The sequence below is a fragment of the Simochromis diagramma genome, unplaced genomic scaffold (genome assembly GCF_900408965.1).
Source record: "Simochromis diagramma unplaced genomic scaffold, fSimDia1.1 OVJJ01000516.1, whole genome shotgun sequence".
Taxonomy (NCBI): Eukaryota; Metazoa; Chordata; class Actinopteri; order Cichliformes; family Cichlidae; genus Simochromis; species Simochromis diagramma.
Window position 1 is genome coordinate 598,713 of NW_024386938.1, and position 27,621 is coordinate 626,333.

General features: G+C 38.8%; 1 protein-coding gene across 1 annotated transcript; it reads right to left on the reverse strand.

Annotated features, from left to right (window-relative positions):
* Nucleotides 1-1,876: 1,876 nt before the first annotated feature.
* Nucleotides 1,877-24,991, reverse strand: LOC120736929 (beta-1,4 N-acetylgalactosaminyltransferase 2-like). The gene is made up of 12 exons (XM_040037316.1): nt 24,717-24,991; nt 23,511-23,638; nt 22,999-23,142; nt 22,620-22,726; nt 21,708-21,745; nt 21,293-21,359; nt 17,606-17,719; nt 17,229-17,315; nt 13,191-13,372; nt 12,649-12,792; nt 4,001-4,229; nt 1,877-3,913 (listed from the first exon to the last, which is right to left on the reverse strand). The coding sequence occupies exons 1-12, from the start codon at nt 24,717-24,719 to the stop codon at nt 3,720-3,722; spliced, it is 1,437 nt and encodes a 478-aa protein (XP_039893250.1). The 5' UTR covers nt 24,720-24,991; the 3' UTR covers nt 1,877-3,719.
* Between the last annotated feature and the right edge of the window lie 2,630 nt (nt 24,992-27,621).

Consider the following 27,621-nt stretch of genomic DNA (forward strand, 5'->3'; position numbering starts at 1 on the left):
TGATATTAATGAGTTTTTTGGGTTCATTGAGAACATGGTTGTTGTTCAATAATAAAATTATTCCTCAAAAATACAACTTGCCTAATAATTCTGCACTCCCTGTAACTGTATCGAGTACTGTAAAATTAACATTTTTATGTATTAAAATTGCTACTCCCCGTTGTCTAGAATTATAACCGGCTGCAAACACGTTAGGAAACTCAGGTGTTTTAAGTTTGTTTAAACCTGTGACAGGTCTGTGAGTTTCTTGTAATAAAACAACATCTGCCTGTAGTTTTTTAAGCTGGTTAAATATCTTTAACCTCTTTCCTCTGGTGCCAGCTCCATTTACATTCCATGTGACAAACCTCAGCGTGCCCATAATTGTGTGTGTATGTCTAATGATGTACGCTGGGTGTTTCGTTTAGACGGGTGGAGAGAATGTGGAAACATCACTTGTTTGTAAATAGAAAGAGAAAAAAAGTGTGGTGAGAGGCTCCATAAGTCTGACTATGTGTGTGAATATTCACTAATATGAACAAGCGTGGCTTGCGTATGTGTCCTGCAAGTCTGTGCGTGCTGTGAGGCTGTTGTGAATGTGCTGCCGTTGAGCGGATGTGTTTGCGTGATCGTGGTGTGAAAATATGGAGAAATAGAGGGTGTTGTTTGTAGGTGAGTGGGGAAGTAGGTGATCACAGCAGTGAAAGACAAGAGAAAGAAAGAAACCACATGAACTGTGAGCAACAACAAAATAAAAGAAAAGAAACGGAAACATTCCAATTAAAGTAATGACGGAGGGTGACGGTGTTATATCTGCTGTGACATCATATTGATATTACTAGGTTAAACCCATGTTAAAGGAGAAAGTGTGAATGAATAAGAAAAGAGTGTAGCGGGTTCTTATCTGGAGTGTAGTCAATATAACCACGGTGTGGTGCCGGGGTTGCGGTAGAGCTGTCCGTCCACGTAGAGCCGGTCCACGGCGATGACAGCACGGGAGCCTTTCTGGATGAAGCTGGGATCTGCAAGGCAAACTTGTAAGCCCTAGTTTGGCTCCCAAAAGAAAGATGCTCGAGTTGTTCTTGCGTCCAACAAAAAATGAGTTCTAATGTTTTCTGCTCTTGCTCTTGACGAAGGCGGTCGCACTTTTCTCGGGGAGGCACACTGCCGTGAGTTCTCAGAATCGGTTCTTTGAGCACAAGAAATGACAACATCACAGAACGCAAGTATGGTGAAGCTCGCGGCTCTCCAACGGGAGATTGAGAGACCAGTGTTGGACTGTAGAACTGCTTTGAAATTCATATGAGCAGTAAAGTAAAGTAAAGTAAAGTAAAGTAAAGTAAAAAACACCATCACTTCATGCGGATACCCTTTCGGAGCCAGCTGCGGTCGCAAGGCTGGAGCTGAACAAAAACTCCCTGATAACGACTGTGTTTAGTATGTTCCTTCCCATTCCATGCAAGGCCACCTGGGTTGGCTGGAAGACTGTTTACTTAGCCTGGCGGGGCAAAGGACGCTGTCTCAGCTGAACTCTGGACACGCATACATACATATACACTGATATGCACACACTCATCCCCCCTCCCTTTCCAAACGCCTTCGATGCTTGTTCCCTCCTGGGAACATGGCGGGTCTGAGCCCACGCTGGAATGGTAGCACAGTGCAGGATGGCTGCTGTGTTTGCTTCGGATTACTCCTCACCCCCCACCCGACCCTGTGGCTTGTCACGTGTTCCATAATGTTGTACTGTGGACATTTATGTGCTTTTCTGTTCAGAGGAGTTTTTTTTTGTTTCCTGTTCTCATGCTGTCCTCCCAGGAGCCCAGCATGAGCAGAGGTCTCTTTTTTTTCCTCTTGTACTTTCCCATTGTAGTGTATATTTCAGTGTTTTATTTTCTGTAACGCTACCGATCTCTGACCTGTATCCCCATGTAATGTCTGTGTTGTGTGTGTGTAAGGTCAGGGGGGTTCCTACTTCCCATTCATGTACTCTGCAATGTGCAATGTGTCCTTGTAACATGTTTACTTTTTTTCAAAATAAATAGCTGTGAAAAAACCCATCAAAGTTGAGGTAAGTATTCACCACAGTATTGTGTTTTTTTTTTTTTATTAGGGTCAAATTTGTCTTTGGATAAAAAATTAAGCCAACATCCAAGTGTCAAAGGTCGGTTCTAAAAAACAAGTCAGTCCCTGAAGCTTATTTGTGCCACAGATGCTTATTCAGTGACTGTGGGAATGTGTAAGGAATGTTTTGGGACCTGTCTGATCTTAAAAAACTAACTTTGGTGTTACATTACAGCAATATTGAGGAAAGATTTAACGGCTGATCATGGAGCTGAATGAAGGTCAAAGGGAAAGTCCATGCCACGTTTCCGGTTATGCTTCCATCCGGCGTAGTCATCCAGCTGGTCCGTGCTAAATCGCCTCTCCTGAGCCGGAGTGGTATAACGTGTTGTAGAAAAGTTTGATCGATTCGCTCTCTCGCTCTCTCTCTCTCTCTCAGTCTTACACAAATAATACATTCTCTTGGGGTTTTTTCTTATACGCTTATGGTACCTGACGGGGGAAACATCCCGATCTCTCGGAGGTAATTGACCGGGATGAACAGACGGTCGTCTGATTCCTTCTTGTTGTACGTAAAACAAGGCCGTTTTCTTTTAGGGATTCTGTCTATTTTCTGTTAATGAGAAAACCTGCTGTAAAAGAAGCTCAAAAAATGAAGAAAAACTCTTTACTTTCGGTCTGAAAAGGAGTGGCTGCACAAAACCAAAATACCTCATCGGGGTGATTTAATAAAATTATTTAGGATAGAGTTCTGAATATGTGCTTTTTTTCCACTAAGGGTTACTTTACACATACAAGGAGTTGAGACCTGTATGAAATCAGCCGCATCGCATCTGTTACTGTAGACAGTGACGGGGGTGTTGCTGATCACTAATGAGGACCAGTCGCTGCTGCTGCCTCCCATGCTTACGGCGTCGGGAGAGCAGATCTCTTCCCCGTCCAAGTACAGAGGAAAGCAGGGGTGCAGAGTGAAAGGCTCCATCTTGTCTGCACATAGAAAAGTGTGCGCCGGCCCCTCTGTTTTTATATTCCTCCCTCCACAAACCCCCTCCTTTTTTCCCACCGGATGCGATTAGTCACACATATGGAATCGATTAGACACTGCCGGAGTACCCCCCTCCCCTCACCGGATGCAATTCGTCGCGCTTATGGATCATATTACACACATCTGGATTCGATTAGACACTTCCGGAGTACTTCCGGTAAAGTCAAAAGGTCAAGGCTGGGGCCATCAATCAAATTGATGACACAAGGTGTACACCTATGTTTTATATATATATATATATATATAGGCCCAGGCCACTTGCTGCCACGAGTTTCAGCCCCGATGAACATCCTTTCAGCGAAACAGTACTCCCTGATTTCAGTTCCTTACATAGTTGGATTAAAGAAACAACATTTCACAGACAATAAAACAAAATTTTAAATAGAAGCAATAAATAAAATACCAGTGTTAAAAATTTAGAAACAATTGTCAGTGGCAGTGACATTACAATTTTCACATAGTTATCCAAATTAAACACTTGAACGAAATGACAGAAATAACAAATTGTCATACATGGTGAAAGGAAGACCAGAGTATAATTGTTTTTATTTTCTTTCACTGTGGCAATAACATCCAAAACAAAAGAAACATAAAATGTTCTAAAACCAGTGACTCTCATTTTTTTGGGACTCTATCCATATTTAATGCATTTTAGATGATTTTTGTAAAAGTGAAGCTTCAGTTTGAACTCAACATCACCTTGTCCAGGGTATCTAAATTTGTTGTATAAAGGACTCTTGTTTTCTGATGTTGTGAGTTGATGGTCAATGGACACATCACCACATGTGGCAACTAGCAAAGTGCCCAGACCATCCATAAAGAACTCTGGAGAAAGAAAGAGACATTTTCCCCATAAGGTAAAAAACTTTAATTGCCACTTAGAACTCAAACTTTGATGAGGTCTGGAGTTACCTGAATGTGCTGTCCGCTGGAGCTTAGGATCAAAGCCCACCCTCTGCACGGCATCTGTGCGTGCCAGGAAGAAGTTGACAACTCCATTGGTCATAGAACATTGTGGGTAACCAGGAAGTGTTTGAAATTTCCCTCCAGATTTCCTGTAAAGGCAGCCACCTTCAATTTCTTCTCCTTCCTCATAGATGAGAGCAAAGTAAAACTGATTCCCTTTCACCGACCCACCAACCTAACAAGAACAGAGAACATTACAAAACAAATCTTTACTAATAAATACTCTGATGTAGATATTATTGTTCATGACAACCACTAGGTTGCTGTCATCATTAATTATTATCTAAAACGTTTATGTATTAAATGAAAATCTGAATATATGAATGAAAATCACATGTGATATTTGTAATTTTCTTTTATATGTTATTACTATGAGTCGTAGTTATATGCAGTGGCTTAGGAACATCAAGCACTATCTACACATCGGACATGTTTAAGTGACAAAACAGAACAAGACACTTTTTATGCAGTAGTCACAAAGGTGTTTGAATTGTAAACGTTTCAGACACAATGAAAAAAATCTAAATGCAACTGTTATTTACATGTATTATATATTATATTCATATTTTAACCCTGAAAAAGTAATTATTCCCAAGTCTAATACAATCTTGAAAAAAGAACATGGTATTTTCATAATACACAGCCTGTTTTCTTTCTCGGACCATTAATAAATATAGTTTTTCATGTTTTCAGTTACCAGCAAGTGAATGAAAATATAATAATTATTATTAGATATATATTATCTCAATAAATACATGCAAAATCATGTGGTTCTCTAGGAATTTTAAGCCAAACCAAATCTAACCTGTTCGACATTGTTTGGCAAGAGCTATGAGTTATATGATACGTTATGCTATCATAACTACCATGGTGTGCAGGACAAAAGGACCTAAATGCAAAGGCTCAAAAGCAGGCAAAGCAACTCAAAATGCACCATTAAAAGGGGTTAATAAACAGACCAAGAAATATAGAGCCCATAAGTGGAATGATAAAGACTGAAGAGAGACTTTAAATACACACAAGGAAGTAAGGGTCAGTCAAGACATCTGGGGAGCAAAAATAAACCTCAGCTAAGTCAAGTTAATGACAAATTTTAACCAAGAATAAAAACCTAATGGTTGTGTATGTGTGTCTGTGTGTGTGTTTGTGTTTGTGTGTTTAACAACGTAACAACAGCCTTAATGTTTGGCTCAGATTTAAGTCTCAATGCGTCTTGATAGATGCCTTTCATTCACCATATTATAAAGAATGATGAAACAAATAAAATACTGAAAACAGCTTGGCGCCTCACAAAGGCATCTTGCTGCAAAGCTAATGTCTCCTTCTGGTGTAAATTTTTAACTAATTCCTTTTAAGATTATTCACAACAGCAGTGCAGTACACCAGCTTTCTTAATGAACAAATTTACATGTGAAACTTTGACTGAATGTGTAAAATTAAATGACATTATGTCTTTGTGCATGACGGTGTCTTCGAGTAAGATCATGGTACATGTTAAAAATATAAATATAAATTGAGGTTTTGCTTCTGGCCTGCTTAGTGATGAGACTTCCTTCAGCTTGAACAGCAGTAATCCATCTCCGTCTGTTAATGTTTACTCACTTCTGCCATCTGGTGGTTTGAAAAGACATTAATGCACAAAAACATGCACTTTAAACTTGGCGTAAGAGCCAAACCTCCGGGAAACATATGAGCACAGTACACAAAGAGTACACAAAGGTCAGTGCCATCACCAGAATATCACATCTCTGCTTGGCTTTACTTTGATAGTAGAGAAAAATACCCAGAATTTTATCTTAAAAAATAGACCAAACATGCAACACATGTGGGAACTATAGATAAGCAGACCAACATCCACACTGGTCGGAAAGTACCTGGTAGCTTAGTACTATGATAGCATTAGAAGGAAGCTACTTAGGAAGTAGAAGAGAAGGAAGGCGGAGATCCAAAGGCTTACAGCACAATAGAAATAATAGTGAACGGTACAGATATAATGAGCCAGCCCTGACAGAAGACAGCAGTATAAAGGAACTAGATTATTAACAATAACAGCAATAACAGAAGTATTAGCAGAGGATGAACTTCTTTTGTAGATATTAATGCCCACCCTGGGCATGAATGCCAAAATAATTTTGAGCCTTTAATTATTTATGTAGACTGATGTTTTAACTGGGTGGAATGACTGTACATCTTAAAATTATAATTACTTAACAAAAGAATTGGTTTGACTTTAATTATTTTTTCTCGAATTGACAGATGGTCAGAATTATTCACACATATTCAAATATATACAAAGATTCACTTAAATCCTTTGATATGTGGTTCTACAACGTTCTGTAGAGTCTTAACCTGCCATAACCAAGGCCAATTAAATTGTAAATGGCCTGTATTAGTATAGCACTTTACTTAGTCCCCATGGACCCCAAAGTGCTTTACACTACATTCAGTCATCCACCCATTCACACACTGGTGATGGCAGCTACACTGTAGCCACAGCTGCCTTAGGGCGCACTGACAGAAGCGAGGCTGGACACTGGCGCACCCAGGCCCTCTGACCACCACCAGTAGGCAACGGGTGAAGTGTCACAAGGACACAATGACCAAGACTGTTGGAGCCAGGGCTCGAACCAGCAACCTTCTGATTACAAGACGAACTGCCAACTCTTGAGCCATGATCGCTAGTGCTTCTTGCTAGTGCTAGCACTGACACATTTGAACTAGTGCTGTCAAAATTAACGCGTTAACGTAGATTAAGCCATCATCACGATTAATGCGATTTTAGTAACGCTATTAACGCATCTGGAGTGCAGAATGACTCAAAATCCCTGAAATGTTTCTGTCAACGCATTTTGGGCAGTTTGTCCAAGTAGAGTTACCTTCGCACATACGCAAATGGGCAGTGGATCTGGTAGTGACGGGCAGCTGAATCAATCACATTGTGCAAGAAGGAATTTTCTTTTCACCAAAGCACTTGCAGCTTAAAATATCACATTGATGCGAAGCATACATTAGCCGGGGATGCTGCTAGGACTTTGGCTAACGCGTCACCCAACTTGCGACAAACCACTCACGAAGCATTGGGGGTTCAGTAAGTCTGCTTCGAACATATTGACTGACACAATTGCCAAGTGGATTGCAACAAACTGCACACCTGTTAATGTCGTTGAGAACACGCACTTTACATAGCTTTGGTTCCTCGTCTCAAGGACTTGAAGTGACTCTGCAAGAGTGACAGCGAGAGAGGATAAATGTTTACAGAGTTTTTTGTTAACATGAATGTACAAGATGTCAATAAACATGTTAAGTGCGTATATTTTCCGCTTTTTTCTCGAGTCTGTTTGCTCATGCAAAATGAAATGCAGTTAATATTGATTAAAAATGAATTATATGTAATCATGATTAATCAAAATTAATCCACAGTAACCCTGTGATGAATCCGATTGAAAATTGTAATCGTTTGAGAGCACTAATATATATATTATATATTAGTGTATACTTAGCTATTAGTATGTAGGTTTTAAAAAAAGTTGTATTTCACAGGAGAGAACCTGTGCTAAAAGAAAACTGTTCAAATTCTCTCTGAATTTAAGCACACATTCTTTGTGTTTATTCTCCATTTACTTCATTATATTGCATAAATGTTTGTTACAAGCTTAAATATAAAGTTTAAAAAGTGTAATTGCAGCCACGCTATTCATCAAGTAATTGCAATTAATCGCGATCAATTACAGAAAATTGTGAAATTAATTAGTTAAGTCTTTTTTTTTATCTATTGACAATACTAATTTTAACCCAGAATAAAAACCTGATGTGTTTATGTCAGCTGGTAGTTTCTCTGTGTCAGCATAAAAAGGATTTGTTTGACAGCAGTCACTGGACCGAACAGTTCTGAGAGCAGTTGGATTACCACACGTTGGGAAAGTCTCTTGGAGGCTGTAACAAAAACCACGGCAGACTCTGTTTTTGAGTGGTTTTCTTCCTACATATCTGATAGGAGTTTTAATGTGTCTGCAAACCAGATTAAGTCTGAATCCACAGAGCTGCTATGTGGAGTTTCTCAAGGCTCTGTGCTGGGACCATCCATCACATCTGTTCTGCTCGATGACATTGCCTCTTAACAGCACAATTGGGCATAATCCCAGCTAAAAAATCAGAGAAGTCGTTTATGAAGTTATTGTATTTCAGGGAGCGTTAGGTGACAGTGCAGAAAGCCTGGTTTGTGCGACTTTTGTAAATGATCCAGGTCAGAAATGATATAAACAGAAACAAACTTATAGACGAGCAGCCACACATTTGTCCCTAAATGTGTATGGTAAAACCTTTTTACCTCCATATTACAATTAAAAAAGTTTTTATGTGTGTGAAATGTGTGTGTTGGTTGTTAATACATACAGTGGGGCAAAAAAGTATTTAGTCAGCCACCGATTGTGCAAGTTCCCCCACTGAAAATGATGACAGAGGTCAGTAATTTGCACCAGAGGTACACTTCAACTGTGAGAGACAGAATGTGAAAAAAAAATCCATGAATCCACATGGTAGGATTTGTAAAGAATTTATTCGTAAATCAGGGTGGAAAATAAGTATTTGGTCAATAACAAAAATACAACTCAATACTTTGTAACATAACCTTTGTTGGCAATAACAGAGGTCAAACGTTTACTATAGGTCTTTACCAGGTTTGCACACACAGTAGCTGGTATTTTGGCCCATTCCTCCATGCAGATCTTCTCGAGAGCAGTGATGTTTTGGGGCTGTCGCCGAGCAACACGGACTTTCAACTCCCGCCACAGATTTTCTATGGGGTTGAGGTCTGGAGACTGGCTAGGCCACTCCAGGACTTTCAAATGCTTCTTACGGAGCCACTCCTTTGTTGCCCGGGCGGTGTGTTTTGGATCATTGTCATGTTGGAAGACCCAGCCTCGTTTCATCTTCAAAGTTCTCACTGATGGAAGGAGGTTTTGGCTCAAAATCTCACGATACATGGCCCCATTCATTCTGTCCTTAACACGGATCAGTTGTCCTGTCCCCTTGGCAGAAAAACAGCCCCATAGCATGATGTTTCCACCCCCATGCTTCACAGTAGGTATGGTGTTCTTGGGATGCAACTCTGATACTGATGGTGACCTTTGTTACTTTGGTCCCAGCTCTCTGCAGGTCATTCACCAGGTCCCCCCGTGTGGTTCTGGGATCTTTGCTCACCGTTCTCATGATCATTTTGACCCCACGGGATGAGATCTTGCGTGGAGCCCCAGATCGAGGGAGATTATCAGTGGTCTTGTATGTCTTCCAGTTTCTGATGATTGCTCCCACAGTTGATTTTTTCACACCAAGCTGCTTGCCTATTGTAGATTCACTCTTCCCAGTCTGGTGCAGGTCTACAATACTTTTCCTGGTGTCCTTCGAAAGCTCTTTGGTCTTGGCCATGGCGGAGTTTGGAGTCTGACTGTTTGAGGCTGTGGACAGGTGTCTTTTATACAGATGATGAGTTCAAACAGGTGCCATTCATACAGGTAACGAGTGGGGGACAGAAAAGCTTCTTACAGAAGACGTTACAGGTCTGTGAGAGCCAGAGATTTTCCTTGTTTGAGGTGACCAAATACTTATTTTCCACCCTGATTTATGAATAAATTCTTTACAAATCCTACCATGTGGATTCATGGATTTTTTTTTCCACATTCTGTCTCTCACAGTTGAAGTGTACCTCTGGTGCAAATTACTGACCTCTGTCATCATTTTAGGTGGGGGAACTTGCACAATTGGTGGCTGACTAAATACTTTTTTGCCCCACTGTACAATGATGGCTGAAAACCTGTAGTAGTAATTGTAGTGTGGTGTATTACCCACTAGCCACCACAAGGGGGAGCATGGTCACAGTTCAGTATGTTCTTTTCTATTTTTTGCACAAGTATCCTGTCTCTTTTTATTAACTTCTTCTTTATACTAAACTGTAAATAGACCCAGGGGAGAAGAAAACTCACCAATAAAAGAAAGAAAATGCAAATGCCTTCTAAAACAGAGAATCACGCTCACTGATCAGTCTGCTGTGAAACAATTACAGTTAGACAATACTAGTGGTTTAAAGGCTTCATGAAAGCACAGACATATGCACATATAACCATGCTGACAGCTCAGTGAGCCTCATAGCATGAGAAGGTTGAGGAAGTGGCTGATTTCAGAATTCTACAGCACTGCGGCACTCACACTGAAGCCTGTGGTTGTCTCAGCTCGACCCAACATCCTGTGAAACTTGCTTTAACATGCTTTCAACTTCAACTGTGCACGTGCTATTGCACATGTTCAGCTTTTAACTTCTGTAATTCCACAGAAGTGATGCAAATATATGCAAATTTCATAGAAGTATCTTTTACTCACCCTGGTTCTTGATTATTGTACTGTTATTACCTTAATTTTTTTGAATGGTAAATGGCCTGTATTTGTATAGCGCTTTTACTAGTCCCCCACTTTGCCTCCCCCAAAGCGCTTTACCCAGTCTTCCACCCATTCACACACACATTCACACACTGGTGGAGGCAAGCTACAGTTGTAGCCACAGCTGCCCTGAGGCTGCCATATTGCGCAGGCCCTTACAGGCCCTACTGGTGTTGGCCCTTCTGGCCAACACCAGTGGGCGGTAGGTGAAGTGTCTTGCCCAAGGACACAACGACCGAAACTGTCCCAGCTCGAACCGGCAACCTTCCGATTACAAGGCGAACTCCCAACTCTTGAGCCACGATCGCCCGAATCCTGCATCATCATTTGTTAGTTTCTGCACCAAATATACATTTCAGCATTTAAGCTCATACTCTAACCGTGGTTAGAATAATTGCAGTCTATATTAAATGACTTTTAGTTTCCCCTCGCAGACTTTCATTTTTGTTCCTAAAGGTACTAATTTACCAACAGAGTAATCTCCTTACACACGTTTGAATTTAGCTATGTAAGAGAGCAAAATGCCCTCTTACTAATACTAATACTAATAAGGAATATATTGCTGCTGGAGCCCTCAAATACTCAAATGCGCTTGCAAAAATGTTTAAGTAACATTCATGGCGTTGTTCAAGAAAAAAAAGAAAGAGTTGATTTTCAGTTTTCTAATTCTGGGTTCATGTGTAAGCAGCAGAAGTGAAAAACAGGAAGGAATAAGAGATTTAAGATGTAAGGATGGGAGTGCAGTGGGAAGTGGTGCATTGGATTGGTTGACCTTTGATGACCTCTAGAAATTTTTATTAATATCTTTAAAATGATAGCAGCACAAACAAAAATTTTTGCAGCACAAACCAGCACAAACGTAGCACAAACGTTTGATACCACTTTTGTTGGAATTGAAGAAGGTGGGGGGGCCAACTTCACTCACATGAGGACAAGTCCACGGGGGCCTTCAGGGCCTGAAGTCATCGCCATATTTGGAAAAGATGCTAGAAAGAGGAACTTCTGTGTCTGCGTTTAGCTCTAAAAATTGATCATTGTCTGTAAACGATGCACATAATGTTCTCAAGATGCAAATAATGTTCTTATAACGCGTGGAGGGGCGTTAACCCTGACATTATAAAAAGCCATTGTCTGTGTATTTTGGGCGAAGAAGTCCGCTGATGTGATGCTGTGTACTTCTTCCCACGCGTGTGTTCTTAATAAACTCTTCATCTGATTGCACTCTACTGGGCCTCCATTGGTTTGTTTTTGTGCCACATTTTCGAATTCGGGACATGCCTTTTTTTATTATAAATTTATGTTGTACATTTTCTTTGTTGTCCTAGTTTATTCAGAGCCTAGTGTCCTAGTTTGAGTTTCTTGTATTGTGTTTGGTTCCCTGTGTATTTAGTAGGGTTCCCTCATGTAGTTGCCCTCTGTGTCTCCCTTTGTGTAACTGTGTTTATATTGTGATGTTAGTTCTTGTGCCTTGTGTTTTCCTCACTCTGTCATGTGCTGCTTCTTGTTCTCTCTCTCCCTCCAGGTTGCCTCTGTGTATGTCTTGTGTTGCGTTGAAAGTTCGTGTCTGGTGTCAGCATTTTCAGTTTTCATGTCTTTCCCGTCCTGTCACGTGTAATTATCCTCACCTGTGTTCCCCGTGTGCTTCCACTTTCCTCGTTACCTTCTGGGTATTTATGTCCGAGTCTCCCTCTATTCCATGTCACATTGTCCCTCATGCTGTGTGTTTCCCAGTGTCTCCTCGTGTGCATTAGTTCTATTAGTTTCCCAGTTTAGTTGGCTTTGAGTTTATTCTATGTGTCAGTGAGTTTGCGTTTAGGTCCAATCCCTGCCTGCACACAGCCGTAACATGACAGGCTTAGAGCTGTTAACTATTATTAAAACTGATTTAATTAAATGAAAAAAATGCATCAAAATTTTTGGAAAAACCAAAATTAATTTGGTATTGTTGTAACTGGATCAGATAAATCATCATCAAGGAAAGAGTAAAGTCCATAAGAACGCCAATCAGTGTATTAAAAGGGTAAAAAGAAACTAAGTTACAAAGTTAAAAGTTTTTTTTACCTAATTACAGAAATAGCTATGTATATTTGATGTTTGGTTGCAACCTGTATCCCATAAAGCAAATAGAAGTAAATGAACCCAAACAGGAGCCATTTCATTCTCACCACGTCAAGTTCTGGCATCGCTTCCATCACCTCTACAAGGTTCTCTATCTTCGTCTTCTCTGTAAACATAAAGTCATCATCCACCCACAGGAAGTACTTGGTGGTTACCTGGGAAACAGCCAGATTTCTGCCTGCAAACCAGCCCTGAGAAAGGAAACATCTTTCACATCTTAATGGTCCTAATAGTCATTGAAGGTGATTGCAAATGATAAGAGTTCTAATTCTGATTTCAGATTTATCCTTAAATTGTGGTGGTGACCACATGTGACTGCAGTCCATTTATTCTTTATTTAGTTCTTACCCAAATCAAAGAAAATTAGTTAGTTCTTCAGTTAGTTAGATTAGCAGCAATTTAACATGCTTGATACAACTAAGTAACACAAGTTTAACTAATAACATTTTAAATGCATCTGAAATCTGAATTATTTTCCTATCAGATTTTATAGAACTTTTACTACATAAAATTTCAAGAATTAAAGTAAAGTGACATATGTTCTAAATTTTTTATAGTTAGTTTAGTCCATAAGAATGTAGGTATATACCTGTGCTGGAGGCATAATGTAATGTTGAATGTTTTCTCCAGTAATGTGCTCCGTTTCAAAGCTGTCATCGGAAATAATAATTTTTACGTTGCTATAGAATTGCCGGATGCTGTCGAGCAACACTCTTAAGTGTCTATAGCGCTGGAAAGTTTTTGTTGTGATGGTGACTTGAGAGCTGATATCTGAGAGACAGAAGCAAACAAAGACTTATTTCAAGAAAAAGTAGGGTGATCTGCTACAGCATAGAATGAGTTATCGTAGGACACTTTTCTCTATGTGCATCCTTCTCTCACCTATTGTGCCATGGAAAAGTATTTGTCCCCATTCACTACAATGAAATGTTTCAGATATAAAATGGAGTTTTTAAATGCTGATTTCACTTCTTAAGGGGGGGATAGACCTACCTACCTGCACTCATGCGAGTGATTACTGACAATGTTTTTTTCTCTTCACTGTGGAGGAATTTTGTCCTATTTGTCTTTGCAGAATTGCTGTAATTGAGCTTCAAGGCATGAACTGGACTAGACAGTCTCCCTCAGGATTTTCTGGTAAACCATGTTTGACTGTTGATATGATATTCCTTTATGATATCATATCATATGTTATTTTTATGCTTGATCTAACAGAATCCAAATCTCCTTAAAAATCAGAATGTTTGTCTCCTCAGTCCACAGAATATTTTTTCAAATGTCTTGGAGATCATCAGGACATTTTTTGGCAAATGTGAGATTGTGTTCTTTTTAGTCAGCAGTGGTTTTCACCTAGGAATTCTCAGATGATGCCATTGTTGCCCAGTCTCTTTCTTATTGTTGAATCATGAACACAGACCCTAACTTAAAGGTAAGCAAGGACTGCAGTTCTTTAGAAGCTGATGTGGGTATGTTAGTGACCTTCTGGCTGATGTTGCATTTTTGGATTAATTTTGGTGTGCCGGCCACTCCTGGAAAGGGTCACCACTAGTTCAAGCTTTTTTCATTTGTGGATAATGGCTCTCATCCTGGTTAACTGGACTCATCACTTTTTGAAAAGGCTGTGTAACCTTTCCAGACTGATTGATGTTATTGACATTGTTTTTAATCTTCTCAAGTTTCTTTAGGTCCTGCTAGGATGGGTTGCTTTTTAAGATCTTTTAGTTTCATTTTGTCAGACATGGGCTATGTCCCAATGCAGTGGCTGCATCCTTTGGAGGACCCCTGCCTTTGCAGTCTATGTGGGCCAGGTCCGAGAAGGCCAGAAGTGCGATTCTGTGAAATGGGACGGTCTAGCCTTCAGATTTGTGTCACTGTGTCGGTGGAGTTTAATAAACTCAGCCATCTGCTCCTTGCTATCTAAAATATAACAGAATATTGGAGTAAATTCTCAACCATCTCACACTTCTGTTTAATCAGTTTTCTGTTTGACGTTTATTCAGCTGTGTGAAAAAACTTTAATCTCAGCTAAACTGATTTACTGAGGAACAAATAAAACACTGAAAAACACCAAACAATAACATTTTTAATCAACAAGTGACTTATATATCATGTTTAACCTGAGTAGTGAAAGACTGCGCGAGGGTCTGAAAATGATGTGTCGGGAGTTCACTGTACTAGCCGGCTCAAGTTAGCCTTGACCACCCAGTCAGCTATCGAGCTGACGTCTCCGAAAACATCGGAGCACTTTTTGCAAATATGTGATGTCTTGATAAATCGAGCAGATATTTGAACTTGACACAGCTACATTCTCGCCTGAAAATTTGTTAATTTTATTTTGTGACCCAAAAAGAGTAATATTTTAAACTCTTCAGCCACGCTCCTCAACTAAGTAGCTGCCGCCATTGTTGGAAACTGGAATTGGCTGGGCCGCGCTATGAATTCTGGGATAGGTTGGGCCACAAAGGATACACCCGACCCATCCTTCCAATTTGGGGAAATGAAGGATGCATTTGTTGGCTGCATATGGAGCAGCCGTCGCTGTGATGCGGCCTCAGGAGGATGCAGCCCCTGAATTGGGACACAGCCATGTTCTACTTAAGTTATTCCTATACAGGGAGTGCAGAATTATTAGGCAAATGAGTATTTTGTCCACATCATCCTCTTCATGCATGTTGTCTTACTCCAAGCTGTATAGGCTCGAAAGCCTACTACCAATTAAGCATATTAGGTGATGTGCATCTCTGTAATGAGAAGGGGTGTGGTCTAATGACATCAACACCCTATATCAGGTGTGCATAATTATTAGGCAACGTCCTTTCCTTTGGCAAAATGGGTCAAAAGAAGGACTTGACAGGCTCAGAAAAGTCAAAAATAGTGAGATATCTTGCAGAGGGATGCAGCAGTCTCAAAATTGCAAAGCTTCTGAAGCGTGATCATCGAACAATCAAGCGTTTCATTCAAAATAGTCAACAGGCTCGCAAGAAGCGTGTGGAAAAACCAAGGCGCAAAATAACTGCCCATGAACTGAGAAAAGTCATGCAGCTGCCAAGATGCCACTTGCCACCAGTTTGGCCATATTTCAGAGCTGCAACATCACTGGAGAGCCCAAAAGCACAAGGTGTGCAATACTCAGAGACATGGCCAAGGTAAGAAAGGCTGAAAGACGACCACCACTGAACAAGACACACAAGCTGAAACGTCAAGACTGGGCCAAGAAATATCTCAAGACTGGTTTTTCTAAGGTTTTATGGACTGATGAAATGAGAGTGAGTCTTGATGGGCCAGATGGATGGGCCCGTGGCTGGATTGGTAAAGGGCAGAGAGCTCCAGTCCGACTCAGATGCCAGCAAGGTGGAGGTGGAGTACTGGTTTGGGCTGGTATCATCAAAGATGAGCTTGTGGGGCCTTTTCGGGTTGAGGATGGAGTCAAGCTCAACTCCCAGTCCTACTGCCAGTTTCTGGAAGACACCTTCTTCAAGCAGTGGTACAGGAAGAAGTCTGCATCCTTCAAGAAAAACATGATTTTCATGCAGGACAATGCTCCATCACACGCGTCCAAGTACTCCACAGCGTGGCTGGCAAGAAAGGGTATAAAACAAGAAAAACTAATGACGTGGCCTCCTTGTTCACCTGATCTGAACCCCATTGAGAACCTGTGGTCCATCATCAAATGTGAGATTTACAAGGAGGGAAAACAGTACACCTCTCTGAACAGTGTCTGGGAGGCTGTGGTTGCTGCTGCACGCAATGTTGATGGTGAACAGATCAAAACACTGACAGAATCCATGGATGGCAGGCTTTTGAGTGTCCTTGCAAAGAAAGGTGGCTATATTGGTCGCTGATTTGTTTTTGTTTTGTTTTTGAATGTCAGAAATGTATATTTGTGAATGTGGAGATGTTATATTGGTTTCACTGGTAAAAATAAATAATTGAAATGGGTATATATTTGTTTTTTGTTAAGTTGCCTAATAATTATGCACAGTAATAGTCACCTGCACACACAGATATCCCCCTAAAATAGCTCAAACTAAAAACAAACTAAAAACTACTTCCACAAACATTCAGCTTTGATATTAATGAGTTTTTTGGGTTCATTGAGAACATGGTTGTTGTTCAATAATAAAATTATTCCTCAAAAATACAACTTGCCTAATAATTCTGCACTCCCTGTATTGAGCAGGTGTGGTAGTAATCAGGCCTAGGAGTTGTTTCCAAAATTAAAAATGTGGTCAATCACAGTCAATTCATAATTTAACAATGAGGAGCAGTTACTTTTTCAAATAACACCAAAAGGGATTGGATCACTTTTTTCAATAATGAAAGAATTCAACATTTAAAAATTGCCGTTTGTATTTACCCAGATTATTTGTAAATAATGTTAACATTAATCTGATGATCCGCAACATTTAAGTGTATGAAATATGCAAAACAATATTCAATAAGAAATCAGGAAGGGTGCAACTACTTTTTGAAAGAACTGTATACCTCTAGTGAAGAACCTTGAAAACAGAATTAAGTTAGAAACATTTCATTCATTGGAGTAAGGCAGTGTAAATTGGCCATAATTTCAGGAATCAATACATGGTACCATCACAGAGATTTTTAATTCCTAGGAAGAACAAACTACCTGTTCCCATGTCATACAGGACTGGTACACGAGGCTGTTTGATGGCAATTGGAAACACAGCTTCATGCATTTCAAACTGGAAAGTGGCTAAAATCAGAAAACAAAAAGCTCAGATTAAATACAGTGCAAAGGACACTCTTGTATAAAGAGAAAAAAACAAAAACATAACAAAACATAGTCACTGATTTTCCAATAAACCTTAGAACAGCACACAAACTGCATAACTGGAAAACACTTTGTCTAATTTCACTTTTGCTTCCACTTATTTTGCTTGGACATGACATACGGAATTCAGAAACAATCAAATTTCATGCAAAACTTTATTCTCATATAGAATTTCAAATTTCTAGCTCATTTAACATTGCTTAAACACATACCAAGGTCTCCAGTGTTTATGTGGTAGTCAGTGCTGGTATAGGACACTTTGGCTAGCAAGTTGTTGAGGGTCACCAGGCTGCGAGACTCGATAATCAGTTTGTTCTTACCAGATCCTGTTAATTCAAACCACAAAATTTCACAACAGCATTAAAATTACTTGATTAATAGTTTAAGTTTTAAAGTCAATAAATATGACAAAGTGTACACTCTACAAGCTATATAGATGATATAAAAATGAATTCAAACAAGGTCTATTTATTCTGCCTTTTTGCCTAGCTGAAATCACACTTTCTTATATTTTTTAAATAACAACTAAAGGCGGGACACATTTTCAAGAAAAAAAAAAGTTGAAAAGCAGTCAGTGAGTTCACAACAACACTGAGAAAAATAAACAAATTGCTAGTGTTGTATGTTGCTTTCTCATACAACATAATTATGAAAAATAACACAAATGTACCAGATGTAACATATCCAATCGATATATGCAAAGAAACTAGAACTGTCCATAAACCCTCCTGTTGTGTGCATCCCCACCCCCCTTACTTTAGTGTTCCCGGTAACAATTGACTGGTCTGTTTTAACAGCTCTTAAATTAACATAACACTGAAATGAAAGAGGTACTCATTACTTTTATATGTTCAAATGCATAGCGTGGAGGATGTCATAAGGCCTTGAGGTAATCAAATGAGTGTTTTAATTTGTAAATGGGTCAGGTTTGACCCAAACACAACAGGAAGGTAAATCAAGATGTGTAATAATGAGTTTAATACAGGGAAAAAGTATTAAACACAAGAAGAAAGGGAGGTGCAAGAAGGCATGGAAAGTAATGACACCAGCTGAAATCTATCAGTAATTAGAAAGCAACCCTGCCAATCCTCAGTACCAAGTGATGGCCTATAAAAAGGTGTCGCATTACCAAGGTTATTGCTTGTTTCATAACACAAGAAACATCTGATGATTGTTAAAATCATTAAGTTCTCAAGTCACGGTCAGTGGGAGCTGACTGTCAGGGGCAGATCTAGAAGGTTGGCATGTGCCACCCTAATATGATCTCTTGCCACCCCAAGTACCACCCTACTTTTGCATACGACAGTGTTGTGTTTTAAAATAAGATAGCATTAACACTTTGAGCACAGTTACAGTTAGCAGTGAATATAAATTCTACAAATGAATATACTGCATAGTGTTACCCCCCTCCACCATTAACAAGAGGTTCAGCCCATAGCACATTTTGAAGAACACCATGGGAATTTCAGATTTCACACAGGTGGTTGGTTGTTACACAATGAAGGTGAGTGTTATTAACCCTCTGTGGTCCACAGGCATGCTGCACCTCCAAATCACATGACTGATTTAAGCTGACACAGCAACAAGCTGCAGCCACGCTGAGTCTTTCAGCCCGTGTTGAAAGTTCGGACTACAAAGTGTACACCGTTTTTTAAATTTTAATCACAGGCCAGTAAATCCAGAGTTATGATAGAAAAAATATAATATAAGCCATGCTTTTTTCTAAAAACTATTGTCATGTTTTGTTTTGTATTTTGTTTTGTTTTCTTTTAAAGCATTTTCTAAGGACAGATAGGAAGAGGGGAAAGTTTTGGAGATGACAGCAGCGAGACAGAGCGAGTGACAGAGAGAGAGAGATATTGATATCGAGTTTTTAGATGTGGGAGATTTGTGACGTTTAGCTTTGAGTGTGTAGTTAGTGTGTTGTGTAGTCGTTGTTTTAATTTGTGTGTCAGTGAGGGTACTAATGACTGTCATAAAGGCATATTGCAATGTAAGCACTGTGACCAGGTAGAAAACCGGAGGAGTGACACAACTCCTGTTGTCAGGCCTGCAGGGTTTATCCCTGTGGGGTTCTCCTCTGTCTTGTGTCCGACAAACACATAATAATTTGTGGGGCATCTTATTTTGACACTCAATTGTTCTCTATTATTAGTTAGAGTAATATTTTTAAATGGTTGTTCAAAATTGTAAAAAATTCCAGGTGTATTTTTAGATAAATAGTTGTAGATGTTTACAAAATGTGTGAAAAGGATTTTGTGTTTTTTGTGTGATTTCAGATCAGTTGTGATAATACAGTATGTCAATGAAAAAAACAACAAAATTAATACATGTGAGGTTGAGCTGTAAAGAATGATACCAAGCAAGACAGGAAAAAAATGAAACAATTTAAAGGTGAAATACAAATGTAAAATCAAAAGGAGTCAAAAATAACCAGTCATATTTTGGACCTCAGAGGGTTAAATCATTTAAATTTTTGTTCATGACGGTGCAGATTTCTGACATTTTGTGTAAATTAAGCATGCAAAAATTAGATTTTTTTCTAACAAAAAAAACAGTGAAACTTGTGACATGTGTTTGTAAATGAACTGCCCCATGTTGTGCAGCTTTCTGGATTTTATACGTATTGGGCTACATATTTATTATATATAGATATAGATATATATCTATATATCTATCTATATCTATATCTATATATATATATATATATATATATATCTATATATATCTCTATATATATATATATATATATATATATATATATAAATATATATATATCTATATCTATATATATATATATATATATAGATATATAGATATATATATATACCTACAGTACATAAAAACAAAATTCACATGTTTTATGTGAATTTTATGTCAAACTAACGTGTTTAATCATGTGGGCTACAGAAAAGAATTAAGTTATAGACTACATTTATATGAAAAGCGTGTATACTTAATACATTTGAATCATTACAACATTGTAACCATCTGCATATGTGTTTGAAAAAAAAGGCTTTGATTTTGCCACCCCATTTGATTTCTCTGCCACCCTAAGAAAATTTCTCTAGATCCACACCTGCTGATTGTGCAAGAGTGAGAACGAGGACCCAGGTTCAGACACAAAAGGAGATAGAGCGGAGAGTTAAACCAAAAGTGAGACGTTTTATTTTAGCTGATAAACATGAATACAAAATAATGCGAGGCAAACTGGGCGACAAATTAAACTGCTACTAAACTAAACTGGGAAAACGAAACAAGATAACTGTGACTAATCACGATGACTATGATAACTATGATTTCTATGATGACTGTGACTATGAGTGCTATGACTAGACGTGGTGACACAGACGTTCTGACAAAGAGAACACAATGAAAAACACAGACTAAAAACACACAAGGGGGGGATCAGGAATCACACAGGGAAACAGCTGACACACATGAACCTAATAATGGGACAGGGGAAGTGAAACTAAATACAATGAACAACGAAAACCAGGTTCTTTCAAAATAAGACAGGAGGCAGACAATACTGACTTGATAACAAGGGAGACTGGAACATAAGGGGTGACGACACAACAGGATCTAGATAAACAAGGACTAAAGAATTTCAAAATACAAAACAACGCAATCCTAACTAATGATAGAAACAACAAGAACTTAGCATGTCTTCTACAGTACATGTCAGTAATGCAAAATGAACAGAAAATGCTGGGTCCCAGACCCAGCCCATGACAAGACTGCTGTAAATGTTTTATATTTCATATTTGTAAGAGATTGTTTTTCTTCTCCACATGGCTGAAAAGTTCTGACCCTTGCTGCTAATCTGGCATGTGGTCCAAAAACCAATCCAACAAAAATGCCCCCTACAATATAGTCACTTATTTACTAAATCTCACCTTTGATGATTGTCTGTTCAGGTGTAATATTTGTGGTCAGGATGCCTTTAGACACACTTAAAGATACCTACAAAAGAAAGGCCTGAATAAATTTAAAAAGCACTCAGAATATCCTATACAGTCGTCTACAAAACAAATAAACTGTGTATGAAATTATGCTATGTCAGTGTAACATTGGAATACCTATTGAAGATGGAAAGAAAGATGCTATTTTATACTGTACATCAGACCATAAGTGAGGTTTGTGTTTTTTCTTTCATTTATCCTAAAGCTGAATTAAAGTCAGCCCCACACATTGATCACAAAATCAGGGAATCAGGGCCCTTAATGTTTGAAATGTATATGTTCAGGAGGCATCTTGTATGAACCAGCCAACCTGTACAGTTCATATTAGCTGTGAGGGAGAAACACCAACCTTGTAGCTGCTTCTGTTTTCTGCATGCAGCCCTAAACCTGAAATTAAAATGACATTACTTTTACATTGTCCTTTTATGGGAAGACTCCATGACACGTTTTTGAAGCATAAATGATCAACATGAATTCCTTAAAACCCCCATGCAACTGTCTTGTCTGTGAATATGTTGGCTGTAATACAGATTTAATTTTGCCATCTCATTTGCTGAGGTATAAGTTTGCTGGTCATTATCACTCTTGGTTAATTATCTTTTAATTATGTTTTAAACGTGGAAAATTCCTGAAATTGCATGTTAATTTGACTCACTAATGACTCTAATTCAGAGGTATTAAAGTTTACTTAATAATCTGAGAAATACCACCAAATTTAGTCTCAGATCAACATTTATTAACCATTTTTCTAATAAAGTAGAAAGGGATTGTATAGGAATTTCTTTTACTTATGTATTAATCACATTATTTTATTGTATGATGCCTTGGTGCCACTAGATTTAAACATGTTCCACACCCATACTGTAAGACAGATGGTGGGGGTCTAGTAAGGAAGTTGGGGGAAGCAGACAACTCCACAGGAAGAGTCTTTTGTCTCTTCGAGGACTCTGGGAGGTAGCAAGGGAGTGTGAACCTTAAGGTGTGAAACAGCTGTGTACTGCCTTTTGTTCCTGGAGAAGGTATTTAACTGAGAGCCATGCTGGGCTCAGAGAGACTCTGCTGACCGTCTGTCCCGCAGACATGTAGGCTCTCCACAAGCTTGGTTGTCTGTTCTTTGTGTGTTTTGATTAAAGAATGTTAGCTACCGCTCGTCTGCAGGCTTTTTTTAAATGGAAAACTTCCACAACAGAATATACAGCACATACACAACAATACAGACCACTGGTAAACTTGTCTGTTGCATATATTAGGCTTGGCATACCTGGTATGAGAGTAGAGGTCAAAGGCTGTACTATATAACCTTGAATAGGATACTGCAGAGGAGAGTTAGGCGAAGCAAACAGCAGTCTGGATAGTTCAGACACCATCCTGATGAAGAGATGAAATGTGGGTAGATATAGAAACAGGTATCACCTTTTTACTAGTGCTGTCAGCGTTAACGCTGACAGACTGCACGACTGCACCAAGCGAAGCAACTCTGCTGTTGAAGTGCAACACATTCTCACTCCCAAAGCGTAATATTTAATGCCAAATGTGTCTACATTAATTACAGTTTACAAAGATACCAATTGATTATGTTCAGTTACAAATGCCATTGCATTACTGTTAAAGTACACAACATTCATTCATCCACCCTCTACCTGGTTTTGTACTGTTGGAGGTCCTTAGCTCGCCGTTTAACAAGCTCTTCGTATTGATCCTTGGCTATATAATCTTTAAGAAGTTCTGAGCCTTTAGGGCAGGTACATTGATGAGCCAATGAAAAGTTCCTAGGAGAAACTGACCTGAAGAACAAAGGAAATACAGAACTCCTAAAGGGTCAAAATTCTCTTCTATATCACATTGTCATTTAAATCAAGTAGTTCAGATTTTATGGGAATTTGGGAGACTAGTCTAAAAAGTATTTTAATGATGCATTAAGGGTAGCAAGACTGTTGCTTCATCTGGATAGCAGTATACCAACTTTCCTCAAATAAAATGCAGTTTCACCTCTGGTCAGCAACAAAAACACACAAACAAAGTGGTCATACAAAGCACTCTACATGTGCGTGTGGTGTGTGTTAAAGACAATTTAATGAAAACACTTTCAAACACTGCCAAATATATAAGAGGAGGGATTTCCACACACACACACACACATACAAATTATTACCTTAGTTTTGTTGCGCTGGAAAACTTGAACAGATTTTCATCAACGTTAGAGAAATATATGACATAGAAAACCATCAGGATGATCAGAGTAACAGCCACCAGCTGGAGCCTTGTGCTACTCAATGACATCTGCGGACATACACACACACAAACTCACGTTGTAGACAGTTTGCTAGCAAAGGACCTAAGGGCAAAGATGGCAGTTCTAATGCTCCTGCCCCCAACAGCTGTCAGGTGGCAGATTATTTTTATTTATTTTAGTACTAAAGATGCAAAGTCAGCATCTGGTATAGGGAGAGTCAATATCTGGCATACCCAATGCATTTACATAAAATTTTTGCAGTAATAAATTTGGACACAAGAGTGATTGCTTCATATATCAATACTTAATACACATATTCTTAAAAAATGGTGCATCAACCAACTTGAAAAGCATTTTTTCGCACACTGAAATCTGAGACAATGTTCGAACATCTAAAAATCCTGACATTTTAACTCCCCTTACATTTATATAAAAAATATTCACAGCGCAACAAAATGACTACACTTTCTCTTTTGCCTTTGATGTATCAAATTTATATAGTTTCACTAAAAGGCACGTAACTTTGTGCTGAACATTGGTGGGGTCAAGATCTCTGTCTAAATAAATAAATACATCTTTTTAAATTGCCAGATGATTAAACATGCAACTGTTTTGCTGGTAATAGCTGAAACGAGCAAAGAAAATCAACAGCCTATTTATGCAAGATAATTCATAATTTTACTGGGGGGGTTATATTGGTTGGGTCTGATTATTGGGGGGTCATAACCCCCCTGGAAACTACACCCCTGCTCCATTATGTTGGCATGTGGCACTGAAGAAAATATTAATCAAACTAAATATAATATATAATCGTCTGCCCTTGTCTGCACAAATCTTTCCCTTTTTCTTTTAGTGTTAACTTTCACGTGGATGATATCTACAACAAAACTCTTGTTTATATACTTTTTATTTCTTTGGACAGAAATCAGGAGTAGTCATATAAGAGATGAAAATAAATTAACATTATAATTAATATCATAATTAACTGAATTAACATTTACATTTATTTATGTATATTTATGTCATATGTCATTGAAATTTTATTATTGTGTTAATGGTAACAGAATGAACAAAACTAATGATATTTAACCACTGGCTACAGTATAGAAATGATCCATGTCTTACCATTTCTTCCTTCTAAAGTTTCACTCTTATCTCATTTATTCAGCATAAATATCCAAGACATTAAGGAGCCACGAAATCAAACAGCCTGAGATTTGAAAAAACCTCTTAAGAGTTCAGGGGCTGGGCGCTTGTGTACAGTGACGGAGGGGGTGTAGTTAACGAAAAACAGTCTGATGGGGGTGGAATCCTCATCAGACTGTTGAGACAGCAGTAGCTTAACACTGCTATATCTGATTTTATCAGCTTATGTGCTTATAATATATGTTAACAACTGCATCAAAGATTCTGAATATCTCATAAAAATCACATTGTATTGCATGAAAATAAAATTAACTTCATAAAACACTTTGTTTGTTATCAGACATTAATAATCCTCACAATATTACATAAACAGCAAGTTCCTGGATTCACATATGAATGTAACATATGATTTCTTTAATGTTTTCACCCATGAGGAAAAATGAATTAAAAGGGAGAAACACATTTCACTGACATTTTCTATTTCATCTGCATGCAGCACATTTGAACCATGCGAATGATACTGCAACCACAATGGATCCTGTTTTTCAGAACAGCTCACTGCATGCCTACCACATTTACCACTAAATGTTTCGTAAAAAGATTCTGTCTGGTGCATCAATAAAGATGTGAAAACCACGTCTAGAAACTGCACCACTTTTGTCTGATTGAGTTTCACTAAAGGCACAAGCAAGAGTTTTCCCACAAACTGTTGAACCACATTCTTTACAAACCGCGTCACTCTGAAAACAGAGCTCACTACAGACAGACAGGTAATCCCCGGACTGGAGCAGACCGCAAACGTGCCACCTCTACTTGACCATAAACCTGGTTTATTTGCAAAAAAATGAGAGAGAATTTGCAAGGTTTACAGGTCCAGCCGTGGTCGGTCCACGGATCCTGGGATGGAACAGAGAGAGAGAGAGAGTGGGCAGGGAGGTGGTTAGCTGGTGATTTCCTTCTTTACAGGTTTCAGCTAGCAGGCTAAAGGGAATGGTGCCAGCAGCATCCACAGTGCACAGGTGACATGAGGTTTAAGCAAACCAATTTCCAACAGTGAATTCAGACAAGTTCCTGTGTGGAAAGCAGAAAACCTGGGTAAATGGCAATAATATACTAAGGTTAAACAAAAACAAGACAGGGTTAACTGTTGACATAGCAGAGAGGATTATCTGGCAGAGGACTGTGGCTCCTGTCGGCCCCTCAAATATGGGTTCCTTCATTAAGAACAGGTGCAGGAAGGAATGAGCTGCCAGGAACTCCACCACAGGTTGAAGCAGAAGCTCCAGCTCAGAATGTCAACAGGGAGGAAAAAGGGGGGGAAACCAAAAACAAAGCCTAACCTTCTGAGTCATGACTTAAGTCTGTTTCCACAGTGAGCAAACCCACGCATCACCTTCTTTCCTTCCAATGTCAGAGCAGGTCATCAAGACTGAGCTTTTGGTTTGTGAATTATTATTATTATAAGTCTGAGCTGGCTCCTTAAACAGGACGTGATTTTCTCCTCTGGAGTTGTCTAGAGGACAAATTGTGGTCATAAATATTTTGTACTTGTAAATCAGTTTTGTACTTGTAAAGGATTTGTATGTGTAAAAAAGATTTGTATGTGTGAAAAGAATTTGTGTGTGTAAAAAAGATTTGTGTGTGTAAAAAAGATTTGTATGTGTGAAAAGAATTTGTGTGTGTGTGAAAGAATTTGTGTGTATAAAAAAGATTTGTATGTGTAAAAAAGATTTGTATGTGTGAAAAGAATTTGTGTGTGTGTGAAAAGAATTTGTGTGTGTAAAAAAGATTTGTATGTGTAAAAAAGATTTGTATGTGTGAAAAGAATTTGTGTGTGTGTGAAAAGAATTTGTGTGTGTAAAAAAGATTTGTATGTGTAAAAAAGATTTGTATGTGTAAAAAAGAATTTGTGTATGTGTGAAAAGAATTTGTGTATGTGTAAAAAAGATTTGTGTGTGGACTTAGCCCAAAAAAACCGTATAAAACTGCAAGTTACAATGACGAATTTTGACCCCTATTTTTCTTTCTTTCATCTGATTGGTCAATGTCATGTCAATCACAAATGTAACAATCCAATCAGAGAACAGATGGGTTTGGCTGTCGGAGGGGCACTTTTTTAAACTGCAGGTCCTTGAAGGGTGATACAGTTTGAAGCTGGAGGATGTCTATATAAATATCCGATAGCAGTTAGGTCCCCTTACTTTCAGCAGCTGTTGAAAGGATAAAGTTGTGGTATGTCAGTGGTTAGAAATACCATTATTACTTTAGGATTAGTTTAACACAAAGTCAGGGCTGACCCGGGACCATTGCTGTGAGTCACAGTGAGCAGCATAAAAGTCCTTTCAGATCGGACGCAGGATGTGCTGCTAATGCTAATTGCTAACTAAAAGCAAAGGATCCAGAATTTCTTGCGCTGGCTGCTGGGCTCTGTGGGTTTTTGGAGCAGCTCTACCTGTACAATTTGAGCCCATAGTCTACTACCAAAACTGATCTGCCCACAGCATCCTTGCCTGGGTCACACACTGCGGTGCCCAGATGTATCCTACATTTCACACCAACACTGGGATCAACAGTTGGCTTCCCACCCAGACTCCACTGTGCAGCGGCTACATGTACCCCACATTCATGTGTTTGCTGAGCCTGCATGTCCCCCATGCTACATTACTATGGAGAGATATTTACCCCCAAAATGGCTATGAATGCATACCATATGATCCATAAGCTTAAAACAATCTTTGCAAACGTGTACCGTAAATTTGTGTATAACTTTTGAGTACTAACAAATGCATGCGCCAATCCACAAACAAATTTGAAGCAATATAACTACATGTACAGCTATTTTACAAATGTGTACATTCAATACATTTATACACAATTTATTCAG